At 44.5% G+C, this 24456-nt stretch overlaps 1 protein-coding gene across 2 annotated transcripts in view; it reads right to left on the reverse strand.

The window, feature by feature from the left end:
• The window catches only part of MMD (monocyte to macrophage differentiation associated), a 41935-nt gene extending 17724 nt beyond the window's left edge, over window positions 1-24211 (reverse strand). Inside the window, exon 1 of one of the 2 annotated variants that reach the window (XM_019290737.3) lies at window positions 23822-24211. In XM_019290737.3, the coding sequence (XP_019146282.1) occupies window positions 23822-23862 (41 nt within the window). In that variant the 5' untranslated portion in view covers window positions 23863-24211. The remainder of the gene's footprint in view (window positions 1-23821) is intronic. The other variant, XM_039562263.1, reaches the window with a different exon arrangement.
• Window positions 24212-24456: the final 245 nt, after the last annotated feature.

Raw genomic sequence — 24456 nt, forward strand, 5'->3', positions numbered from 1 at the left:
GCGGGATGGGAACAGGGAATGGGGCTGGGGGGGCAGCGGCGGGATGGGAACAGGGAATGGGGCTGGGGGGCAGCGCCGGGATAGGAACAGGGAATGGGGCTGGGGGGGCAGCGCCGGGATGGGAGCGGGAGCCGCGGCCTGGGTCCCGAGGCCGGCCCGGCTGAGCCGGGATGCCGGGGAAGCAGTGGCAGTAGCAGCAGCCGCGGCGGTGCCGGGGCTGGCCGTGCCCAGGGCCTGGTTGCAGTTCGTCCCGCAGCCTCGCAGGGCGATGGAGCAGCGCCGGGGGGCTGTTGGGGACAGTGGTTCAATTGCCATTGTCTCAGCTCGTTCATCGGAGAGGAGGGCTTGGCGGTGGCAAGACGCCTCTTCTTCCCGGTCTGGGAGCTGTCGGAGCCTTTCCACAAGGGATTCGGCACAGACTGATCCGGGTGACTTCACCCACCTGCCCATGGGGTCCGTCCCGGCGTGGCACAGGAGAGCAGAGCAGAGCGCTGTGGCTTTGCTGTCACGTAAAGCTGCACATGGGATCATTAACTCCGCTCCAGATCGAGGTCACAGTGGCCAGAGTGCTTGTGATAACCTGGCTGGCCGAATTCCCCCGTCGCTATGCCCTAGTCTTACCTACTCAAACCAAGCTTTGCCAAGCAAAGGCTATTTCACTAAATGAAGGGACCATGTCAAGCATATTTCTGTAAGGTGAACGTAGTGTTGCCTTGTATAGCACAAATGAATTAGGAGAATATTAAGTTTTATTCATGCTGTTTTTCTAATATCTTGTCTTGAAGTGTTCTAGCCCTCAACAAAAGCCATTAGTAGAGGCACACCAAAGCAAACCACGGGTTTACACAAATAACCCATACCCAGTGTCAACATCTTTCATGGTAGGACTGAGACAGATAGGTTTGTAAGTCATCTCCCAAGCTAAACGTGTCACCTCTGCCAGGCAACCACCTCCGGCACAGGCAGCACAGGGAAGTGTGAGCATCATGGCATGGCTGCATGTCAGGCTCAATCTGACTGTTCATAGCTCTCAGTCCCATTTACCAACTCTTCCCCTGTGCCAGCAGTGAGCAAAGGATTAGGTGGTAACAGTTTTGTAAACTGCCATGGCAAGACTTGCCCCTCAGTTTCTGTAGTTCTAATAAAGAATAAGCTCTTCTGATACAAATTGCAGGTTTTGTTTTCCAGCAGGGGCTTGCTTGCTGCTAGGATAGCTGAGGCTGGGCCAGAAGACTTCTGCAGACAGTTAGCTGCTCAGCTTCTCTGAAAGAGGAGGGTGGAGCTTGATGGTGGAAAGGAGAGCTCCTGAAATGCACAGCCAAGCTAGTTCCCTGATAAATATTCCCATTAATCTCAGTGAGGTGTCACTGTTAATATGTTGGTACAATCTGCCATCTGATTTAACCAGTGTCACTGGTAATAAAGTTTCATATTGCCTATGTTATCTGTTAATCCAAAAGGAGCAAAGTTTGAGGACCCTGCAGAAGAGCCCGGACCTGCACACAGCTGTATTTCAACAGCTGAAGTGCCAGCAGTATTCCAATATCCTGGCTTTATTTTGAGGTAGGGCTTGTGGTGATGCAGCTGCCTTCCTGCTCAGTACCACACACCCATCCTTGCATTCCTCTGCAACTCACCCAGTAATTTGCACTTTAAGGTTGTAGAAATGTTCAGGAACATGTGATGTGGACACCATGACCGGAAGGCTGCCTGCTTTGTGGTTCTGGCAAAAAGCTGGACTGACTCCTGTAAAATGAGTGTGCTGATACCTTCAGAGGTGCACACAGAGGTGTTGCATCTTGTCTCCATCTCCTCTCATTCCCTCTGCTCCTCTCTGACTCTTTCTTCAGCCTTCTCCCAAGCCACTGCTGTTTTCATTTCCTTCCCTGCTGCCTTGGACATTTGATGTAGACTCTACTCACAAGTGTGTCAGAGTTTTTCTCCACACAGTTCTCAAAGCCTGCTGTTCCACCTTTGTTCTGTGGACATAGATCTCAAACCAGTGTAACTTCCTGTTGCTGGAGCATCAGATATACAGATTCAAGATACAGTTAAAAAAAAAAAATCACTGTTCAAACTGGTTTACTTTGAATGAAAATAAGAACATTCATATCATGAAGCTTGACTGAGTGGAACTAGGTTAAGAAGACCCTAACCATCACAACAGTAGTGAGGAAACTGGAAGATTTTTTTACTGGAAGTCTGTGTCTATTAAGGAGAGCACTAAATTACACAGGTATTGTTAGAGCAGTCCTGACCAATAACATTTTTAGTACCAGTGACTCTTGTTGAACTCATCTCTGTAATTGCTTTTGATGATTGAATGAATCAGAGTGCCTTAAAATCACAGTAAAAGAAACCCCTTATTATGGACCAAGGAACCATTAAGTCTAAATCCTAAAAATTGGCATTCAGCATACAAGATTAAGGAAGCAAAAACCTTGTTAGTTTGATTACTCTTATTTACAAAGTAAGAAAAAACAGAACCTTCAAATACCTGAAATAGTTTTGATTAAAAATGTTCTTAAGACTAGAAATATGTCATCATGCACTCAGCCAGAAAAGTATTTCAATAAAAGAGCTGGGATTACAAGAAGGGTGAAAGAACTTTTCTTACTGAATGCATCCCTGCTGTGGGGCACAGTCATGTAGTGTGCTTGGAAGGAGCAGTGTACTGAACATGAACAGCCAAGGACCGATTAATAAGACATTTAACCTATTATTTTTTCATGCGGGAAAGAGACATTAGTTCTGTAAGGTATTTGTAAAATGGGTTTCCAAAATGAACCAGGCAATCCCAGTCTGATACCCAACGGACACCCATTTGGTACCTCATAGGTGTTTGCATAGCAAATCTGTTACTAATTACAATTCTTGACAGTCAGGAGTACATGAGCTGTGTGGTTTGCCCTTATTATTTTTAAGTCAAATTTTACCCATGTACAGTCTCCTGCCAGCCCTTCACGAGCACTGTCTACTTGTCTAGAGGTGGAGGAGTTCGTACTCCTGGACTATTGATGAGCATTAAATTGTCACGTAAAGACATATGTAATTTCTGAATGAGACATTAAATACCCGTATAGGATTATGCAAAGAGGGACACAGAAGTGGGGTCTGTAGTTTTCTCTGCATTGCAAAATTGTCTTGGGTTGCACAAATCCAGGAATAGGCAGGATTTGCTGAAAGCTTCCTTTTCCCCACCCAAGATGAAAAATTTAATTGCCACTTGGGATGCCAGCAGTGAATGAGATTCTGTCAGGAGGTTACATTGATAAAAGTAAAAATCTTGCACAAAAGCTGAATTTCTTTTGGCTGCTTGGCACAGATGAGTTCTTATTATAAGCCTGCACAATAACCAGTCCCCTGATTTGTTAAACAGATAACAGAGAAGCAGCTCCACAGTTGCCAAAACGGATGTATTAGTGATAAGACACTGCTCATGCTCCCAGGTACTCACTTTTTGGAGCTGGCAGTGGTGATGGGCTGGCTTCAGAGGCAGCAGAGCAGAACACCACAGCTCAGGGAGCCAATTAAATGCAGTGGGGAGGGAGCAGAGCAGCACAGGCCTTAGTGAGGCACAGGAAACAAGTTTGGCAGGTGAAACTCCTCTCCACTCCCAGTCTACACCGGAGAGAAAATCAAGCATGTGGGGTAAATAAGGGGGAGAAGAGTACCCTTCTGCTTTCTTTTGACTTCATAAGAAACAGAGTATGTGGATTTAGCCTTCCTGTCTTAGGGGTGTGCACAATAATGGAGGAAGGTGGTGATTTCATTAAGGTTTGATTTAGAAGATTTAGTGGTAAAGTTCTTTTCTTGGATTTCGAGAACAAAGGGTTTGGGCTTTGTTAGCATGTTCAAGGACATGTGGCAGCAGAAGTATCCTGTAAAAAGTTATGCTTTGGGCCCTGCAGACAGCATGGATATAGCTTTTTTTTTCTTGCTGCAAACTGACCCAGATTTCTGCTTTATTTGACAGTCTTTTTGAGCATAGTGTGAAGGAGAATCATCACTTACTGAAATGCATGTCAATGGTCTTGTGAAATGAGCATGTTTCTGTCCCTCAGCCTTCCCCCAATCTAATTAATAAGGTCGTCCCAATGAAGGCAGGCTTATAAATAGCTTTCCAAACACTAATGGAATTAGTTCTGGCTTGGACAACTTTTCCAGGGTGACACAGGTATCTAAGAAGGGCTGGCTCCTTGGCATAGACAGCCACTTACAGTAGAAATGTTGAAACATAAACATTTACCTGATGTCCCAGGTCTTGCTGCCAGCACTAAACCTTAAATGGGATTACAGCATTGCTACTCACATCATAGAAAGACTTCCTGCAAGTGAAACAAGGGATTTAGAGGGATGGGCCTTGTATTAGATTACATTAGTCTGGATAGTGAAACGTCAAATTCTGCTGAAGGTTTCTCTTTTGTCACTATTTCTGAGGAAAGTGTATTTTTCATGTCCCACAAACCCACAAGAGTTTGTGAGGATAATAAACATTTACCATGGGGAATAACATCGAAGTACTTCCAGTCAATAGGAATCTTTACTATGACAGCAATTAATGGAAAGGAATAGCACAGCTATGAACTCCCAGAAGACAGTGATGATTGAAAATTGACTATTTAAATCATCAGTGAATTGAGCCATTGAACCCCTTCAAAAGCAATGGTTGAATTATTAACAATTAAAATCTGGCATGAGACTGGAATTTTATAATGAAAATAGAATCTAAATGTGTCATAGAAAATGTAAGCTCTGATTGTTTAAAAAACTTGAACCAAAATGTAAAGAGGATGTATCTGATTCAGGAGCTTCAAATCAGTAAGCATGAAGCTCCTGAAAACATGAGACAAATATGAAATTGTAATATGATTATCTATGTGACTCATGAAGTTTAACTACAGTAAAATCATGGAGAAACATCATTTCACAGTCATTTGGCCTGTGTATCACAATAGTCCTGCCATGTACTGCATTTCCAGTAAACAAAAGGACATTTCAAAGATTTCAAAATGCATATTGGGAAAACCAATGAAGGTCAAATTTTATATTAATTCATCTTTTCAATCAAATTCCTTGCTGTTGCTTGTTCTGAATATAACCTTCTCCTTAAATGAAGAAGCTGACACGAGGGCAGGAGGTGCTTCATGTAACCGAGAAAAGATCACTTCTTTAGAGAAGGAGAGAAAAGCAGCACTTTTCAGTCTCTGAAATGGCCTTGGACCAGCTGCACAAATTCTGAGTCATCAGATGAATCAAGTCTGTTAATGACTGCAGAGAACTTTTACTTCAAAAATGCAGAAGTATCCTGCTTTCAGATATCGATTCTGTTGTGCTTCCTTTAGGAAGCTTTAGTCATAAAGGTGCCAGATTTCAAGGCTCTTTTAGAAGTAAAAAATGTCACAAGGGTTTGGCATTTAGTAATTGTACCATAAAAATGATGGTGGCCCATAGCCCTTGGAACATCTATCAGTTCCTCTAGCAGAAATCAGTATGGAGTTTTGGCTGACAGGCAAAGAGGGAGTTATTAAATGTAAAATTCACTCATAAAGAGAATTTCATATGAAAGGCCAAATCAGGACAACCTGACTCAGGAGCTAAGCAGCTGCCATTGACTTCAGCTTCAGACTGGAGAACACCTGAAAAATCACAGCTCACTTTCTTAAACCAAAGGGATAAGAGTCATGAAGATCTGTGTTGTAGCCTGCCTTTAGGAAGTCTACAACAGAGAATAAAGAATTACTCTACTGTATTATAACAGTATATATTCTCAGTGTCATTAGATCCTAAGAGATGAGGTCTCTCACCCCATCCTCCAGCTGTCTCGTTATTGTGGCCTGAAAAGAAAAGCTGTACCCAACCCTTGGGGAAAAAAAAGACCATTGTTTCCCTCTCTCAGATGCTGGATTTTAGCACTCAAAAACGAAGGTTTTTGAAGATCTTTTTAGCAATGTGTTACCCATGCAGAACCAAATTATTTCTCTTTGGACCCAATATTTTAATATATCCCCAAATTCTTCCCTTTTCAGAAGTAAATGAAAAATGTTCTCCCTTATACCAAAGCCAGGATAAAGCAGTTCTGTGTTTGAATCCCTGTCCACAGTGGACCATCTTTAATTGATGTTTATAACATTGACACATAAAATCTTTTCCCCTCCTTTCTTCTCCCCATCACTGGGTTTTGCTCTGCAAACGTGTCTGCCATCCATAATCACTCTTAATTCTTCATCTTTGACATCACAATCAATGAAGGGAAATAAGCTGTTACTTAATGGGGCTGACACAAAATCCATTTAAGTTAACAGAAAGACGTTCATTGTTTCCTATCAGCCTTAGGTCAGGCCAAAGTGAACAGAGTGGGTGGAATTTAGCCTGTCATTTGTCATCTGAGAAGAAATGATTCCTACGTCCCATTTGGACTGCTTAGAGATTTTAAACATATTTAGCAAAAGAAAAACTGATTTATTCTCAGTTGTTAAATTGTTGAAATTTTACTCTGGTTGGATAGTCTCTCACTTAGCTTAAAATGGTACTTAATTTTCTTAATAGTTTAAAAAAACCCAAAAAAACAAATACAGGAGAGAAAGATCAAGGTGAGTGTAAGTCAGTGAAACTGAGGAGGTGCCTGACTGCCCTGTGCAGGTCATAAAGCATCGTCTGCACAGGAGCTTGGCCTCACTGACAGGGGCTGCACAGAGCCCATGAACTCACCCTGCCCTTCCTGCCAGCTAGCTGACAGCCTCTTAGTTTTATTTGTTTTAGGTTTCCTAAATACATTTGGAAAGGGAGAAAACATCTGTACTCCAATGTATAGCATTGTCTCAGGCCTTGTAGGTTTTGTAAACAGGCTTAACAAAATATGAATCCATTTTTCTCTATTGCTCACAAATGTTCACAAATATAATTCAGAAGCAAAATGAACATGTTCTTTAATAGAGCCCAACAAACATCAGACACACTTTCCCTACTATATCTCTCAATCTGAATAATGCTTGTTAGCCTTGGGAAGAAGGAGCAGAGTGTCTGGCAGGGACAAGAGGATCTGAGTGATTGTCTAACTTGCAATTCCCCTGATAAGTTTAGAGACTGTTTTTGCAGTGTTTCTGCAGAAGTAACTTCTGTGATTCAAGGACAAAAGTCCAAATGTTCTGTTTCTTGGTTATGGTGTTCTAAAGAGTAAAGGGAGTTTCACCACATCCCTTCTGAACAACAGGAAACTCTTGGGATATATCATTCAGTCGCTGATGACCAGCCCAAGTTGCTGAGAGGTCAGATGACTTGCAAGAGACAGAGATATCAAGAAGTTTGATTCCAGTGCAAATTTGTCTGCTCTGCTCCAAACAGAGTGATTGCAAAACAAGTGTTACTGCTATTGGCAGACTTTGTGAGGCCTTACATCCCTCATCCATGTAATTCTGTCTGTCCTTAGTTAGAGTTATAAACTGTGTTATCTTCAATGGAAGGGATAAGTTTTCAGACAGACTCTGACCTGACTTCTCTTTCTGCTGTAGTAGATGAAAGTCTACAGCATTCCAGTGATATAACTGAGGGATTGGACTCACATAAATGAGACTCTGACCCATCACATCATTGCTGGAAGGACTAAAGGGGAAAAAAAACCCTAATACTTGGGAAATTTTTCGGAGCCAGTTGGACAGCGAGTGAGTAAACAACAATCCAGAGGGGCACAGGAGTCCCTCAACCTGTTTCTAAGATTGGATCCTCAGACAGCAAATTCCTGTCCTTCAGATTCCTGGGTCTTGAGGCTCAGTAGCAATACTTATAAGGAGAGGCTGGTTGAACAAAATCAAGAAATAAACAGACAATGCCCCTGATGAAGAGCTGAAATAGAGATGTTTGTGGGCACAGATCATGTCTTTCCAGAAACTGGTCCTTCCCTGGGGCTGTCACTTCTGAGCTGCTTCTGGTTACCCACAGAAGGGAGCAGGAATCCTCACCGGGGCCTAACCTGGTTCTGCTGCGCTGGGCATTACGACCTTCTTATCTGTACCTTGTGGGTGCTAAATTGCAAGGCCACATTTTTGGGAACAGAACCCAGAGCCTTGGAGGAAGGCTATGCTTTCAAACTCTGCTTCCTTGGTAGCTTCCCCAGTGTTGGGGCCACGGCGCTGGCAGCGGATCAAAGCCCAGGAATTGCTGTGCTGTGCTCAGACTGTTCTTCCTGAGGTCACACCACTCTCCTCCTTTCTGTTTGGTTTTAGCAGGATCAATTTTATAAATTACAGGGCAAGATACAACCCTGGTGTGAGAGTGGGGATGGAGAGGGCACTGTGCTCTTCGTGTCCCAAACAAACCACCATGGAGACATCTGCCCTCGGCTGACCCCACTGGGCAGCTGTGCCCTGTCCTGCTCCCACCAACTGCCCAAGGCTCATTTCAAACAGCCTCACGTCTGATATAAATAGGAATGGTGGTTTCTGAACTACCTCCAATTCTTTGGAACTTCACAGGAGTCTTGTAATAGCATTTTACTTAAATTCTAGAAAACAACCCCAAAGCTATTAGCAACCTGGCACTGGAAAAACCTCTGTGGAGGTTTAGTCAAAATGACAAAAGTCTCTATCCAAAATTTATGAAGGCATTTTCAGTTTTTCTGTGGAAGTCCAAATTCCCATATTTTGGCAGTAGAGTTGTGCTGGGTACATTTGCACTAACATTAACGATTTAAAAAGCTCCTTGGTGCCCTTAGCAACAAAAAGGAGAATGCATCCTTGGAGGAAAGATGCCCCTTAGCAGAGGAGAGGTGATACTCTAGAGGAATTAATTTCTTCCCTTTTGTTCTGGAGTTTTGGGGGGCAGAGGCCCAACTTTTGGATGGCAACATTAATCCCACACAAACTGAGGGAAGACCCCTACTTGCATTCCTGCAACATGAAAGGTTAAAATAAATGGTTGTTAAACTACCTACAGGCTGTATAGTGCACGACACATTAGTGCTGCTTTTAGTCATCAATATATTGCTATTTAAAGATGACCAAGACTTTTAAGTCTGCTGATTATTCATATTAAAAATGTTTCTTTATCAATTGAGATTTTATACTGTCATGCAAACATCTCCATAATTAAATGTGTGCTTGACTCTTTCTGTCTCCAGTTAAGTGGATGTTGATGGGGAACCTACCAAAAGCAACTGCCGAAATGTTCTTGCACTTCATTTAAAAAATATTAATATCAAATTACAGTGATGATAAAAGTGCAGTATGAGATCCCTAAAGGGAATCAAGGCTAAATGGTTTTGGAATCATCCAAGGTAGTTTGCTCAAACTGCTCTTTTTCTCACAGTTTTTCTATGGTCACAGCAGAGACCTGTTCTCCACTGCATGAGGAGGGGTTTAAACATAAACACTTTAAAGCACAAAATCTCTCCACCTATAAAAGCGTAGTACTGAAGTTGCAAAATCAAAGACCTTAAGGAGCACCAAAATTCAAGTCAATTCTGTATTAGCCTGTCTGTATCTGTCTAATATTGCACACTATTTAATGCCATAATCAAGCAATATTTTCCTGTGGGAAAAATCACAAAACTGAATGGACTATGTTCACTTTGGGAGCAGCTATTCAATATTTCATTTTTCGATATGTGGCATAGGGTTTAATCCAAGGTGGGAGGGAGAGGTCTTACACACTGCAGTCTTGATAATCTGATCTGATCCTGGGTCATTTACAGAGCAGCCCTAATCTAACCTGTGCACTGAATCCACATGCTAAAACTTCCCTGTGAACTTTTTTGTCTTTAGAATTTTCTTTCCTACAGTAAGAACAAATCACCTGATGCAGTGCCTGCAGGAGGGAACTGGCTCACTGAGTAAATAATCACCTGGATGCTTGTGGCTTGATCCCGCCTTCCCAGGGAGCAGATGGACGCTTGAGATAACTTGAGGTATAGATGGAATTGTAGCAGTGACTGGAGATCCCAAAGGTGTGCTTTTTACAGCCACTTTCCTGGCCAAATCCCCTGTGCAGGAGGATTTCCATCCTTGCAGCATTGCTCTGTCATGACTTTGCCTCTGTCCCAGGCTATGGAGAGGGGCTGAGCTACACCTTATACAACCTGGAAACCAAGCTGGAGGCCCATAACACAACCAAAATTGGGTCAATCTTTTGTAACAAGTGAGTGGGACCTTAAATGGGGATGTTGTTTGTACTCATCCCTTTGCTGCTATGGAGCAGAGAACAAATATTTGTACAACTGCCTTCACAAATCCAGTTCACATAAACCCTCTGCCCTCCCTGCAATAAAAAGCTGCCAAAAAAGGTTGGCTGTTCATTAGATTTTGCTGTGGGTGATGAATGGGGCTGCCTCCAAAAGCAGTCCTGCCCTCCACACTGAACATGGCCTGGCAAGAATGACCCAGCTATTCTGCCTGGCTTGGAGGGCAGATCCTCAGCCTCTCTTGGGAGCTGTGACTCCAGTGCAGCCAGGGCTGCTCTCTGGCCCTTTATTTCAGCTGGTTAGCTGCACAGCTTTACATTCCAAATCCTGCTTTTTACCCTGAAATGTGAAAACCCAAGCCAAGCAGCTCAGAGTCTCTGCTTTGGTCTCAATTTACCCACTGCAGCAAGGGTTTGCTGGAGGAGGGATGGAGAACTGCATCATGAAGGTGTGTCTACTCCAGGTGGAAATTTCTGCACCGTTCCCAGCTTGGAGGGGAATGGGACAATGCCCATCCTTCTGTCAACAACCATACAGAGGAGGTGGCAAAGCTGCTTGTATTTGTTGTCAAAAATGGGTATGCTAGCAGGGGCCACAGCCTGAGCTAAGCCCATGGGAATGTGGGCAGGCACTCTGCATGCCTGCCTGGGGAGCTCTGCCAGCTCACCTCCACCCTGACCTCACACAGCCCCTGTTATTCCAGCTCTGAGTCCAGCTCCGAGCAGCGGCTTTGTCCTCAGCGCAGAAGAAAGGTTTGTTTTGATGGCAGAATAAGTAATGTGCCTCAGCTCCATAGCTCTAAAATCCCTGGGGAGACGAGGCATGTCTAATTTGTACTGTGCCACAGCCAGGTGAACACAGCACCAGGTCCCTACTCGGGCATGACTGTGCTCAGGCTCAGTATTTACCTGACTGCAAAAACTACAGATATTTTCCTCATTTTTGTAGTGGCAAAGCTGGTATCCACTAACCATTCCACTTGGAAAAATACCACCCAGCTCCCTAGAGAGGCCACAGTGAGAAACCATCAGCTATAGCAAACACTTTTTAATGGGATCAAGGAAATTGCAAACGCTTTTCTTACACTGGGACTTGAGGCAGCATTGAAGAAGTCTTCTGCTTCTGTCTTCTGTTGTCCTGCAGGTGAGGCAGTGGAACTCATCTTTTTTGTTATTAAAAATGGGCTAAAACCCACGTAGGCTAAAGGCATCCTTAATCAAAGAAGCCCTTGGCTGATGGCAGGCCCTGCCCTGCAGAGCAATCCTGGCCCGGGGCAGCATCACTGCAAGACTCTTGTGATTTAAGGCCTGAGGGTATTTTGTATTTGCATATTCATCCTTCATGTAACCATGCCATGTTTATGTATTGCTGCTCCGGATTTTACCCCGATTTCACAACCAACAACCCCTGTCTTTTCCTCCTTGACTCACCTCGAAGCCAAACTGTTCAGTGCTGGTTTGGGAGTGCTCAGCACTAGTGTTGGATAAATGCACTGAAGCAGCAGCAAGAACAGCCTTGGTGACACTCATCCCATATTCCAGCGTGGTTTATTTTATGTTCACTATGGTTTATTTTTTATTTTGTGCTAATGAACTCTGTAAATATAAATATAGAGCCAGACTGGTTTGTGTGGGTATTTGACATTGATAGAATAAATTACCTTTCCTACATATTTTCCATTATATATCTGCTTCCATTATGTGCTGCACACGGACACGAGAAGGAAACCTTTGCCATCACTGCCCTTTGCAAACACAGTTCTCTTCCAAGCTTTCAGTCTTACTACTAAATAAATATGCATGCAAGATAGCACTGGTATAGTACTAAAAAACCACTATTATTTATACAGCTTTCAAACCTAGACAAATTCTAATTTTTCACACAGAAAACTTGTTCTAAGGCATGGAGCTGCAGAGGATCTTCCACAGCTGTGCTTCCACCACCTCCAGGACCAGAAACCCAAAATGCACAGCAGAGACCAAACCAGTGTTTTTCTCACTGAACCCAAATGAAGTGTCTTGTCACCTCAGAGGGAACAAAATCCACCTGAGATCTGAATTTCCTCTGGAGGTACCCAACCCTCTCCTTTGGCTGTGAAAGCAGACTGAATTTCTAATGAGGCACTCAGGTTGGGAAAAGAGGAACAATTCCACAGCCATGAGCTTGGGCTTGAAGTCTGTTTGACACCGTAACACTAGTTCCTGAAGAAATCATCTCACCCAACAAAAAGGGTAAAATAAGGAGATTTTTCAATACCCTGAAAGATAACAAGATGCCTGGCCAGTTTTGAAGCTTTTTGGTAAAAATCAAAAAAATCCAGCTGAGTTTTATCAACTTCTGACAAATATTTTATTTTCATTTACAAACTCCTACAACTGTGGGTACCATCACTCCTAGAGCAGCATCACTCTGGCTCTGAGGCAGAAGTCCTGTCCCATCCAGGGTGAGCACTGCAGCTGCTGGGCTCTGTCTCCACATCACCCAAATTTCAAACCTGCACTGAGCACAGTTCAGACCCATATGGCCAAGAAGGGGACCCACAGGGAGGGAATCCAGCAGAGGAGAGCCCCAAACCCAGCATCTCCTGATCTCATTCCATTCTCAGTCGTTTCTATTTACTTCATTTTCTTCCACTTCATTTCTAGGCTGGCCCTGCCAGGTTAGACACAGCTCCCGGAAGCCTTGCAGAGATGTTTTTATATTGCATCTTATATCATTATATATTCTATAAGAATAGAATTGTTCTTATATTCTCTGTGTGTGTTTGTATGTATTTATATACACACACAGAGGCAGGTCACACTTGGTTTGCCACCTAGACTGGACTGCAGAAGTGACAGAGAGGGGAGCAAAGGCTAGGCTGATTCACAAATCTTCCCCATATGTCGCAACAAACCTCATGCAAAGTCAACATGGCCTTGCATCATAAAGCACAGGCTGGAGCCAAGAAAGAGCTCAGCTGGAGAAGCCACAGAATGAGGAGAGAACAAGCCTGTTCAGGTAAGAGCTCTGCATCTAAAAACATGTCCTGACATATTCACAAGAGGAGGTTAGGTATTTTTGAAGTCGATTTTTCTTTTCTTGCAACTCCCCAATCCTCTGAGCTCATTAAAATGAAGACACTCTAATTTCCAGGAGTGGCCATCAGGGAAAGGTCAAGGAAGGACTTCTTTGTAATGTCTATTCTCAAATTCCAGGGAGAAGATCAGCAGGACTTTCATTAAACCACTGTCAAATTATAAATTACTGCACTGTCACAGGAAAGTAGGACTGCCATTACCTTATATGCAAAAGGAAGTGAAAGAAAAGACCTGATGATTTATAGCTTGTGTACAGGTCTGCCTGAAATGGGATCCTGGGCTGACAAAACAAGGGTCTGGTTACCAGCAGCTGGCCCTGGCTGGGCACACAGCAGCCAGAGCTGCTGTATCAGTGGTGTTACACATTCCCTCTGCACAGGAGGTTTTGTGGGGGTACATTCATAGAACCCCAGTTCTGAAGATGCAGAGTTACTCAGAGAATGTTCATAACATCTTCAAAAGAAACAAAGCAGCAGTTTTTGCTGTTGCACCAAACCTCAAAGAAAGGAAGCCCTGGGAACCCAGTGAGATCTGTACTGAACAGGACACTCAGTTTCTTAGGGAGGGACTCCAGTGTCAAATCCAGAGCTGTTGCTTGCTACTTTGTGGTTTGTATTTCCATGGATAGACGCCAGAGGAAGACAGTCTGATTAGACAAATTACTTTTGTTCAAATGGAAACAAATATTTGATTTTATTCATCCCACCTTCACTTGAAAAATGCCATCTGTCCACTACAAGGCATCCAACTTCTGACTAAGAAAAAAACATTGCTCGAGGCCCTCAAAGGGAAAACAAAGTGAGGAGCTGAGTCTCCCAGGTGCAGCTCTAATGACATGAGTTTAGGGTGTTCAGAGCTGTAGCTGCCTTTGTCTCTCAGGAAAGCCTTTCTGATCCATAGGTTGGATCTGAAGACCAAGACACTGTCTTTTAACAGTTAATTAGCTGCACCAATTAGTGGTCATGTTGTACAAAGAGTGACAAAATGAGTATGAAAACCAACAGTAAGAGAGCAGCTGGATCTGAAAGCAGGGAGGGATAGCAGAAAGCTGGGGCAGCACATCCAGCAGCCAAACTGTGGCTTGACAGAGGCTCTGAAGTGTGGCAGCCAAATGGAAATCGTGGTTGTACCCATGCAAATTTGGGCCCCTCTCCTGCACTGCAGTTGCACTCGTGTCACCTCTGGGTATTTCCACTGAAATCCTGTTCAATTACCTTGAGTAACCTCCTGCCTGCAGCAGGGACAGGGAGAACAGAGCACAGCACATGGGCTTCAGACCTGGTCCAGGGTCACACCCCACTCCTGAGCAACAGAATCTGGGCCCTGCAAATCCAAAAACTGGAGCACGGAAAGACCAATGGTTTGTGGGCAGACAGCAAGTGCATGTCATGTGCTGTACCTGTATCCCAGAATGTGCTTTTTGGAAAGTTGATACTTAGGGCAGCAGTTGCTTGTCAATGTCAAATTATCTGCCCTGTCCCTTGAGCTTCTGGAGAAAAGGGGTGACCCAAGATGAGGTGAAGAATGAGAATGAAGCTGGGGTGACTTCTGTATTGAATTTAAGGCACTGTAATACAGGGTTAAAATAGAAGCACCTGCAGCCTTTATGCAAGAACCTGTAATTATGTGCACAAAGACAGGTCTCAGCGTGTGGAGCTGTATGCATGCATTATACATTAATATGGGGCTAACAACCAGGGAAGCTGATAGGGTTGGTTAATTATTGCATTCTGTATTATCTTTTATTAGGAGACATGCATTATGATGGTTTCATTTTTTAAAATCCAAACATTAAAGCATTTTCTGACTGCACCACATGCAAGAGGAGCCTGCGCTGTGCCAGCAGCCAGGGCTGCACCTACAAACCCAGTTCTCTCTCTGCAGACTTGCCCTGCTCTGGTCATCTGGGGCACTTGCACTCCCAGGATGAAGTCATGATCAGGCTCACTGTGAGTGCTAAGCCCAAAGTGCCCCTTTGAACTCAGAGCTGATCTGAGCCCTTGGTGCCTGCTGGCAGGTTATACTGGGAGTGTGCGATGCCGTGATCTGGCCAGCAGAGGTTTATCTGCTAGGACAGAAAAGTTGGTACCTTGCAGGAGTAGAGCTAATCTGGCAGGGTGGTACTTCAATCCAACGAGAGTGGCAAGATGCTTCTGTCCCAAGAGGATGCTCTCAAGCTCTGCACTGACAAGATGCAGTGACAGGAGCTGCCCACACTCACAGCACTATTACACACTGGTAACACACATCTCGCCTGGTCCTGCTCAGGGATGTGCATTCCTGCCATCCAGCCAGGTCCTGGTGCTCATTCTGGGGGAACTGGCCTCTGAGGATGGGCAGGGGGCTGCTGAGACCTAGCCTTCACTTCCAGCTGTCTGCACAGGATAGGAAGTACCTGGACATCTAAGGGTGCCCTGCGCACTGCAGGCAGGTGAGTGCTGCTGCACACCTGCCTGGAAAGAACTCATAGCAAAAGGCTGGACCTGCTCCAGTCCAGGTAAGGGCAAGATTTTGCTATGTGTAGAAACAAAGAGAGGTGCTTCACCCTCGTGTGATGAGAGCACAGCCTGGGCTTAAGCCTTTTGCCTTCATCCATTTCATCCAGTAAGTATGCCTTGGCTTCTTCTGCTGAAATAACAAAAAAGGAAATGATCCAGCTTCTGTAACATCTGTGACTCCAGATCACCCTGAATGCTTCCCAGCAGAGAGGGCACAGAGAAAACATGGTCATCTCCTCCCTAGCAGCTGTTAAATGAAATAGGAAAAGGCGGCCCTACAGTATGACCGTGCTTTGAAGTTCTGCCCTGTGGGCCAGGCTTTGGCCACCCTTGGGGAAGTTTTAACAGCACAGTTCACCCACCTCCCTACTGGTGAGGGGACTTTTCTTTGCCTTCTTGCCTCAAACATGACTGCCCTCTCCCCTGGGAGCTCTACCCCAGGTTGGGGCATCCTCTCTTTCACTGCACATGAAGAGCAAACAGGCAACAAAATAAAACCACACATTCACCTTCAGCAACTGAAGAAGGCAAAGCATTTTCTGTTTGCAAAAGGGGAAGAGCAGCAAGTCCATCTGCAAACCAGTTTCCCATTACCAGCCCATGATAATATCTTACACTCTCCCAATGGCAGTTTAACTGTCACCCCAACAAACAGATGGACTTTTGTAATACCGAGAACACAAATTCCCAAGAGGAGGGGAGCCTCGGGATCTGATGGCATACAGAGTTGGTTGGAGGGGAAAAAGAAAAGGGCCCTTTGTCCCTTCAGGTCTCCAGAGGCAATAATGGGGAGCAGCATGTCCCCTCCCAGGCCCAATAACCCTGCCAAGGCAGTTACAAAAACACACGATGTGGCAATGATGAGCCCTATCTTCTCCTCCAGCCATGGCTTAGCACTCCCACCTGTCCCAGCAGTTCTCTACTCTCTACCACCAAGAATTGGTGAAAACCTCCCTCCTGCCAGGGAACTCAAAACACCAGCATGTTTTGTAAATATGCATCCCAAGGATGTGGTGTTAATACTTCACAATGATTCTTTCCATGCCAGAACGAGTTAAGGTAGGAGTCTCTGTCCTGGCTTCAAATTTCCTGGCTTTCCTCTGTCTGCGTCACAACATAATTCTTTCCAGCAGCCTTTTCCTCAGATGTTCAGAGTTAGCATCGGGATCCCTGCCAGCTCTCCTTCCCAAAACAAACACGGAGCCTCCTGATGCCAAAGATTTGCCTTCTATTCATTTCTCCAGGGATAGAACACTTGGCTTTACAAGCAATGCTCCAATTTTCAATCCAGCATATGTATATAAATAAAAATGCAGCTTTACAGAGCCTTGTCTGCACTAGAAAAGACTGGATGGCGTGTCCCTAACAAGCTGTCTCTCTCCATTAACTGTAAATAATGCTTCAATTAATTAATGAGATTATCTGCCAAGTTAGTACACATCACTTCAGCAAGGAAAATAAGGCTTATTGTCAAATTAATTTTTGCTGGTGTAATCATGTCAGCATCAGAATTTTTGCTAGAAATAAAAACACCCACCCATTATCAAACCCCTCTGGTTCCAGTGTAAACCTGGTCTAAAACACCCTGAAAAGTGATAAAATACCATTCCCATCTCAGTAAAAAGCTTTTCTTTCCCTCCAGTGTCCCTGGGCTCATAACACCTCCCCTGCCCTGGTGACCTGCCGGCTTTGCCTAGAGGGCTGGAAATTGCAGAGCTGCTGGTGGCTGATGAGAAATGATTTAAAGGAAGCGTTGCAGTGAGCCCTGCAGAGAGCAAACCACAGCCCTGCACTGCTCCCCGCAGGGGACAGCTGAAATCTGGGTAGATTCTGTCTCACTAAGGGACATGTCCTTCAAGCTCAGGACAGGTGGAGTGTTTGTCCTCCAGCAAGCCCAGGCTGCTGCTGTCTGCTCTTCTTTTGGAAGGAAAACAAGTAGGTTTCCTCTTTTTGAGGAAACAAGTGCGTGACTTATGTCAAATCTGTGATTAAGATGCTCCTGAGAGAGGAGAAATGCAGAGAATGGGAAAGAAATCACCTGTAATAAGCACTACTAATATGCCTCCATCAAGTATTGTCTTTTTTTGGTTGTTGTTGGGAAGGGTATGAGGTGCAGTGGCTGTACCAAATGGACAGGGCACCTGCAGACATTTAATCATCTGCTGCTACTCATGGATTTTTTCAATACACCTTTTATGCTCACTATGTTCCTTTTATGTGTGTCCAGTTTCCAGCAATAAACTTAAGGCAACTCCCATTAATCCCTCAGAATTTCAGAGGGTTTATCATTTGAAAAAGGTAAAGGTGGATATGCCCAATCCCTGCCTCCCCTCCTCTTTCTTGAAAGGTTTAGCCCTAGAATTGGCCTGAATTTGTACGTTTATTTTACATGAAAGAAGTGGCTGAGATAAAAATAGAACATGAAAAATATTACCTAATGAAGTGATAACATATTGATTATTTAGGCAATATAATTTTTACAAATAAAGGTGGATGCTAAGCCTATATTCCTTGCTCATGCAGAAGTCAATAGCAGTTAAATTCAGGGTATTTTTAGAGTAATAAAGAGCTATACCATGGGTGCAATCAGCTTCAATACTGAAGGAGTGCAAAATGAGAGTGCTTAAACAATATGTCCAAGTCTTCTAGGCATTCAGGAAGAGACACAAATATATAATCATTCATAATTAACAATTTCTCCACAGCACCACCCGTGAAAGGATCTCATGTTCCTTCATAAATACTAATTAAATCAACCCTACACCCCACTTGTGTAACAATTATTACTGACATTAACAGATGGAGAAACTAGGGCACAACTTCATTGCCCACACAGAGCATCTGCTGCAGATCTGGGATGAGACTGACCCATCCGCAGCCGGGGCTGAGCCATCAGATGCTGGATTTGGATGCCTTGTGACAAGGATCTGCCTCCAAAAACTGCTCCTGATTTGTCACATTAGGGTGGAAATGCCTCTTTGAAACATTATTGTCAAACACTGTCGGTGTTAGACAGGAAAACCAAGGAGCTGTGTCTCCAAGGAAACCAGCATACGTGAGGAGGAGGAAGTAAGGAAACTAAAGCAGGAGCAGAACAGAAGCTTGAGCAGGCAGCTGTTCCAATTTCCTGTTTTTTATCATTCTGCTATGATTTTCTCTTGTTAAGTCAGATAGCTTTCTGCTGTGGATGTCAGAGCAATTTATTTATAAACAATTAATTTAGCTTTCCATCACTCAAGCATGAAGAGCCAGACCTTCACCTCAGAGCTCTGACAGCTGCCCCACGAGTCCACCTGCTTTCCTCCTGGGCAGCAGTCACCAGGAGACGCCAGCACACGTACCCCTATGCCCCCCATCCTCCCCACATGCATATCCTTGCTGAGGCTCCAGCTGTCATTTCATCCAGGAGCCACTCAGGGACCCCAGCAGGACACATGGATTCAGTTTCAACCCCTGGAGCCCACCTGACAGAACAGATCCCACACAGGGAGTCAAGCACTTGGGAGAGCCACAAAGTCATTTGGGCTGGAGCAGGGCCAGGAGACCCAGGTCAGTGCTTTGCCATATAAAAGGTACACAGGTAGCTCAAGAGACTTGGGCTTGTGGGGTTTGATCTGTCTAAAAGACAACAACTGGGCTGTAGGGCTCCCCAAAGCAGCATTGGCTCATGGCTGGAAGAACAGTATTTCCAATTAAACTCCCAATAGCAATTCTTACTTCTTGGCATTCCTGCCAAAGCACCAACATCACACAAGCTGAATGACTGATAACTCAAGGTGATACAGTTCTAGGCAGCAAAAATCATTCTTAAGTTCTTCTTACAGCCAAGGGTTTTGACTTGGACATGTCACTGTGCTTCTATACTCAGTACATCCTCATCAGAGGATGAAATAATGTGCTGATAAAAAAAATGAGACAAGATTAACCCCTTTTCAAATTCAAAACAATCACTGCATGGGGAAGGAATTCTCCCTGGCAAATATTGGTTAGTCTGTCTGGACTAATCCTCTACTCATATGTAGTGGCTTATTAGGGATTTGAAAAAGAAATCTGAAGGCTTAGACAGTATGTTTACAGTGGAATAGCCTCACAAGAAAGATGGATTTTCAGTGAATTTAATGACATGCTTGACTTGAATTAATATTGGAGAAATCTAGAAATCTTTTTTCCTGTTGTTTCTGTAAAACTCTTTAATAAAGCCTTTACAGAAGCAGTAATTTGTGACTTTAAAAGGGCACTAAGCCAACTGTAAGTGAGCCAGTGCAGACTGAATTCCTGCTTCCTGCAGAACAGCAATAAATCCTCCCAGCACCCCTGAGTTCCATGGTGAGCACAGCTCACCCAAAGCAGGTGTTGCAAGGCTGTGCCCAGGGTTTGCCCAGATTTATTGTGGCTTGTTCATCGACTTCTCTGATCCACCTGCTCCAGGCGTTGTTTGCGGGAGAATATTTTATTTTGTTCTCTTTGATCCTACTGGGGTTAGTCCATGGACTGAAATTCAAGTGCAGCCCCTGTGTGCCAGTTTTGTAATAATAACCCCCTTATGAATGGCATAAATGACTAAGAGAGAAATCTCAGTGCAGGGGGCAGAAGAGCAGAGAAAATTAACCAGAGACACGTGGAGCAAAGCACAGAGGGGACAGGAGCTGTCCAAGGATGCCCCATAAGCCAAGGGCAGAACTGGGAACAGAGCATATTTCCTAAATCTCTGTCAGTCCATCCAACGTCCTTTAACTCATATTGTTTCTGGATAAATGTTAATACAATTTTACCCACATCTCACTCATTTGCAAAGGGCACCTGCTGCAGGACAGTATTTCTGTGCTGGATATCCTGGCCTGAAAATCCTGCCTAATCCTCTGGGCAAAGCACATGTCTCCATGGGCACGGGTAGGATTACACAAACCCATCCTCGACTGAACAGGGATGGAAGAGTCACATTCAGAGGATGTGCAAAGAGCTGCATGACAGCTCTTTCCCTGGAATCCATGGATCCCCACAGCCACATCCTGGTGATTCCCCATGTGGGATGGAGCTTGGGAGATGCTGCAGGTGTCCCAAAGGGATAGCTCAGTCTCTGTGGGGCTCCTCTGCATGGCTCAGTTTGGGATAGATAGCAGCAAAGCCTGGTTCAGGATGTTTTGTACCGTATGAGTTCCAGCAAGGGATTCACATCTTACACACAGCTTAGGGAAACAACAAAGCTGCTGTGGGAGTATTCCTCCCTGTTTTTTCACAACGATGCAAATGGCGTGGCAGAGGACTGCAAGCACTCAAAGGAACACAGCTTCAAGGCTGATTTCTGGCAAGCTTGGCCTGATAAAAGCCCATTTGCATGCATTAATCTTGACACAGCCATTAGGTAAATTGTGGCAGCATAGACCTCCCCAAAGCAGTAATTTCACTCACAAGTACTTGATTACTTGGAATTCTCAGTGCATACTCAAGGGCTCTCTCCAATAATAATACTCCAATCCTGGTCTAGTATAAACAATATTCCAATATTGGTTTAGTATAGACAAAGCTGAGAAAGCCATTTTATTCCTCTTGGGAAGGAAAAGTCCCCCTGCACTTTAGTTTCTCATTTTCCAGAAAGGATTTAACCTCCATTTACCTTCCTGCTATCAGAAGGAAAGTATCGTTTGCTGCTTTTACCTCCACATTTTGGAGCAGAGTCCACCAACTATCACAACTGATAAACTTCTTCATGAGTGAACAAGGGAAACTGCTCCTGTGCCTGCAGCCTCCCCTGGCACAACTTCTAAAGCTTAAGCAAGAAAACTTACCCTGCCAAAATCAGCAGCTTTGCCATTGACCTTCAAGGAGCCAGGGATCTGTGGTTCATGCACACAAAACTACGTATCTGGAGAATTTCAGCTATCTAAAAGTATTTATTAACACAGCCTTGCAAGTCTGTTTTACATACAGAAACAAACACAGTGGCAACGATATGGTGACGTGACACGGTGTCGTTACATTATTTGCATGACCTTCAGCAAAGAACCACAGCTTCTCTGCTGGCACTGTGGCATTTGGTGTGACACGAGCTGTGACATGCTCTTTGTGATATTTTTGAGCTCTTTTTAGTCCCCCCCCCAAGGTCTTATTAACAAAGGTTATTATTCCTGTTCTTTAATGCCAGGGATCCCGTACCACCAAGAAGGCTCCTAGGATGTTAAACGATACATGAACACACAAAAAACTTTAAAGACCTTACAGGCTGAAGGGAATGCAGATGGGAGAGCCCAAGGAGAGATAACCCAGCCTGAGTGGGTGACAGCAGCCATAACATATGAGCAGCTCAGTCACTGCTACATCTTGCCAGAGCAGCTACAACTAACTGCACTTTTTCAGTGCTAAATAACCAAAAGAAGACATTAAACATAGTTATTTCAACATGATACATGGAAGAGGATCATGGTGCCAACTTCTGATTTACCAGTTTCATCACATCAAGGGTTTTACTCCAGCACCCACCCATCAGGAACCTTCCTTCCAATTCAGGCTTCCTTCCCAAACCAGGCATATTCATAACTCCCAGGGTGCAAAGGATAGCTCGGAAAAAAACCCTGAGTTCACTCACAAGAGTTTAGAAACCAAAAGAAAAACCACTAACCATTTTGGCTCCTTTTCTTAAAGTACAGTTAAATAAAAAGTTACTCTCAAGATTTCTTTGCCAGTGCCAGGATGCTCTGTGGCTGATTCATAAACTAGCACATCTGGGGCTGTAGCACAGGCAGACTGTTCCTACCCAGCTGGAGTACAAACCACGCAATCCAGCCAACAGCTTTGTTCAACTGTGCTTTGAATTCACTGCAGTTTATTTCTGGAAGTATTTAAAATACCCGTCCTGAAGGCATTAGGACCACTGCATCCAGTGAGTCATCCTGACACAGGTAATAAATCTCACAGTATTTACTAAAGCTTTCTGTAGGACTCTGTGGAACTTCACATGACCATGATGTAAAATAGCCTATGGGACAGGCACCTGCAACAGTCTGGGTCCAGTGCTAATTTTCCCTTAATAACCAGCTAAAGTCCAACTTAAATAATATCACATATAGGAACTTGAGCACTATTTAGAGGGACAAAATAACCTGGTGTTAAACATCCCATTGAGCACTCGGAGGAAGAAAACCAGCAAGATGCAGAAGAAACTTGCTAACCAAAAAGGCCTATAGCTTTATAGCTCTGAAATTATGGGAACAGCAGAACCTGATGCAGATAGCATTAAATTTACTGGAGATACAATACAGCCTTCCTGTGGCCCAGCAGGAACATGATACAGCTGAAGGAAGGCTCAGGGTGAGAGGCAGGGTCAGACACGTGGAGATGGACGCTGAAATCCAGGACGTGGGGTCAGAAATTCCTGTTCTAGTGGATTGTGGTGACTCACATGTTTCACGTTACTGGCAAATTCACCTCAGTTCCTGCTTTCCTTTGGGCAGGAGGCATTGTACCCAGCTTTCCCAGGAAGCATATTGTATCCTGTCAGGGGATCTGTGCAGGGAAAGGGGTGCTCTGCCCCATAAGAGCAGAGCTTGCGTTCTACCTACAGAAAATAAGTGCCAAGACAGGCTTGGCACTGCCCTCAGGGGAGCTCGCAGACAACATGGAAAGTATTAAATTCTGATGGGAGCAGCAGCTGGCTTCTATCTGAAAGGCATTATCTATCCTTTGAAAATCTTTAGTGTTTCTTTTCTCCCTAGGGAGGTGGGAACAGCCTCCCAAGGTCATTTGCATGACTGAGGAAGATGTGCCAAGGCTGTGGGGCAGCATAGCTCAGCCCACTGGGGTAGGATGCCCTGGACAACACTGTGTCCCTGACAAAATAACTGCACCAGGCACAACTCGAGATTAAACCAAGGCCCCTCATCAGTGCCTGAGTGGATAACAGCGTCACTGCTGCCGGCTGCCAGTGGCCTGCGAGGCAGCAGCAGGAATGGAAATTAGTCTCTTTATGGCTGGCAGACAGAACTGCGAGCTCATATCAATGCAGAGCACAGCTCAACATCAAATGACCCCCAGAATGATGGCACCACATCAAATAAATCAGCGTCTAAACTTACCTGGGGATCACATTATCCTTCTGCAAACGGGGAGTAAACATAGCAGAGAGGCAGGAACTGGAGCTCCAGACAGGGTCCCTCACACAACTGTAGTCCTTTTCCCAGGCAGATCAGCAGGGTTCTCATAGGCAGAGATGAGCCCCTTTGCCCAGCGAGTACCAGGAGCGCTCTGCTGCATCACCACCAGCCGGATCGGGGGCTGGGTGTCTGCAGGGACCTCAGGAGCATATTCCTTGCTGGGATCCTTCCCTCTGCAGTCATAGAGCACGCAGGAGATCAGGAAAACCAGAAGCAAAATAACATAGCTAGCTACCAGAATGATGAGATTCAAGGTAACAGGGTCAATCTCCAAATAAAACTCCATTTGGTCCCATACTAGTGAGTGCAAACCCAGAGAATGAAGTTTCATATGCACGAATGAGCAAGTGCTAACTGATCAGAATAGATGTATTGGCTTTGCGGTAAAAATACACTAATCCCCAGGTCTCCTGTAGCAATGGATTTCCCCGAACGGGACGATTAAAGCAGCTCAGTTTAATAACTTAAGCTCTTTCTTTTAATGCCGCATTGCCTACAGTGGCAGAAGCTAAATTTGATTGCTATATTGACAGGAAAACATCCCCCTTGCCCAGGGA

The sequence above is a fragment of the Corvus cornix genome, chromosome 18 (genome assembly GCF_000738735.6).
Source record: "Corvus cornix cornix isolate S_Up_H32 chromosome 18, ASM73873v5, whole genome shotgun sequence".
In the NCBI taxonomy this organism is placed as follows: Eukaryota; Metazoa; Chordata; class Aves; order Passeriformes; family Corvidae; genus Corvus; species Corvus cornix.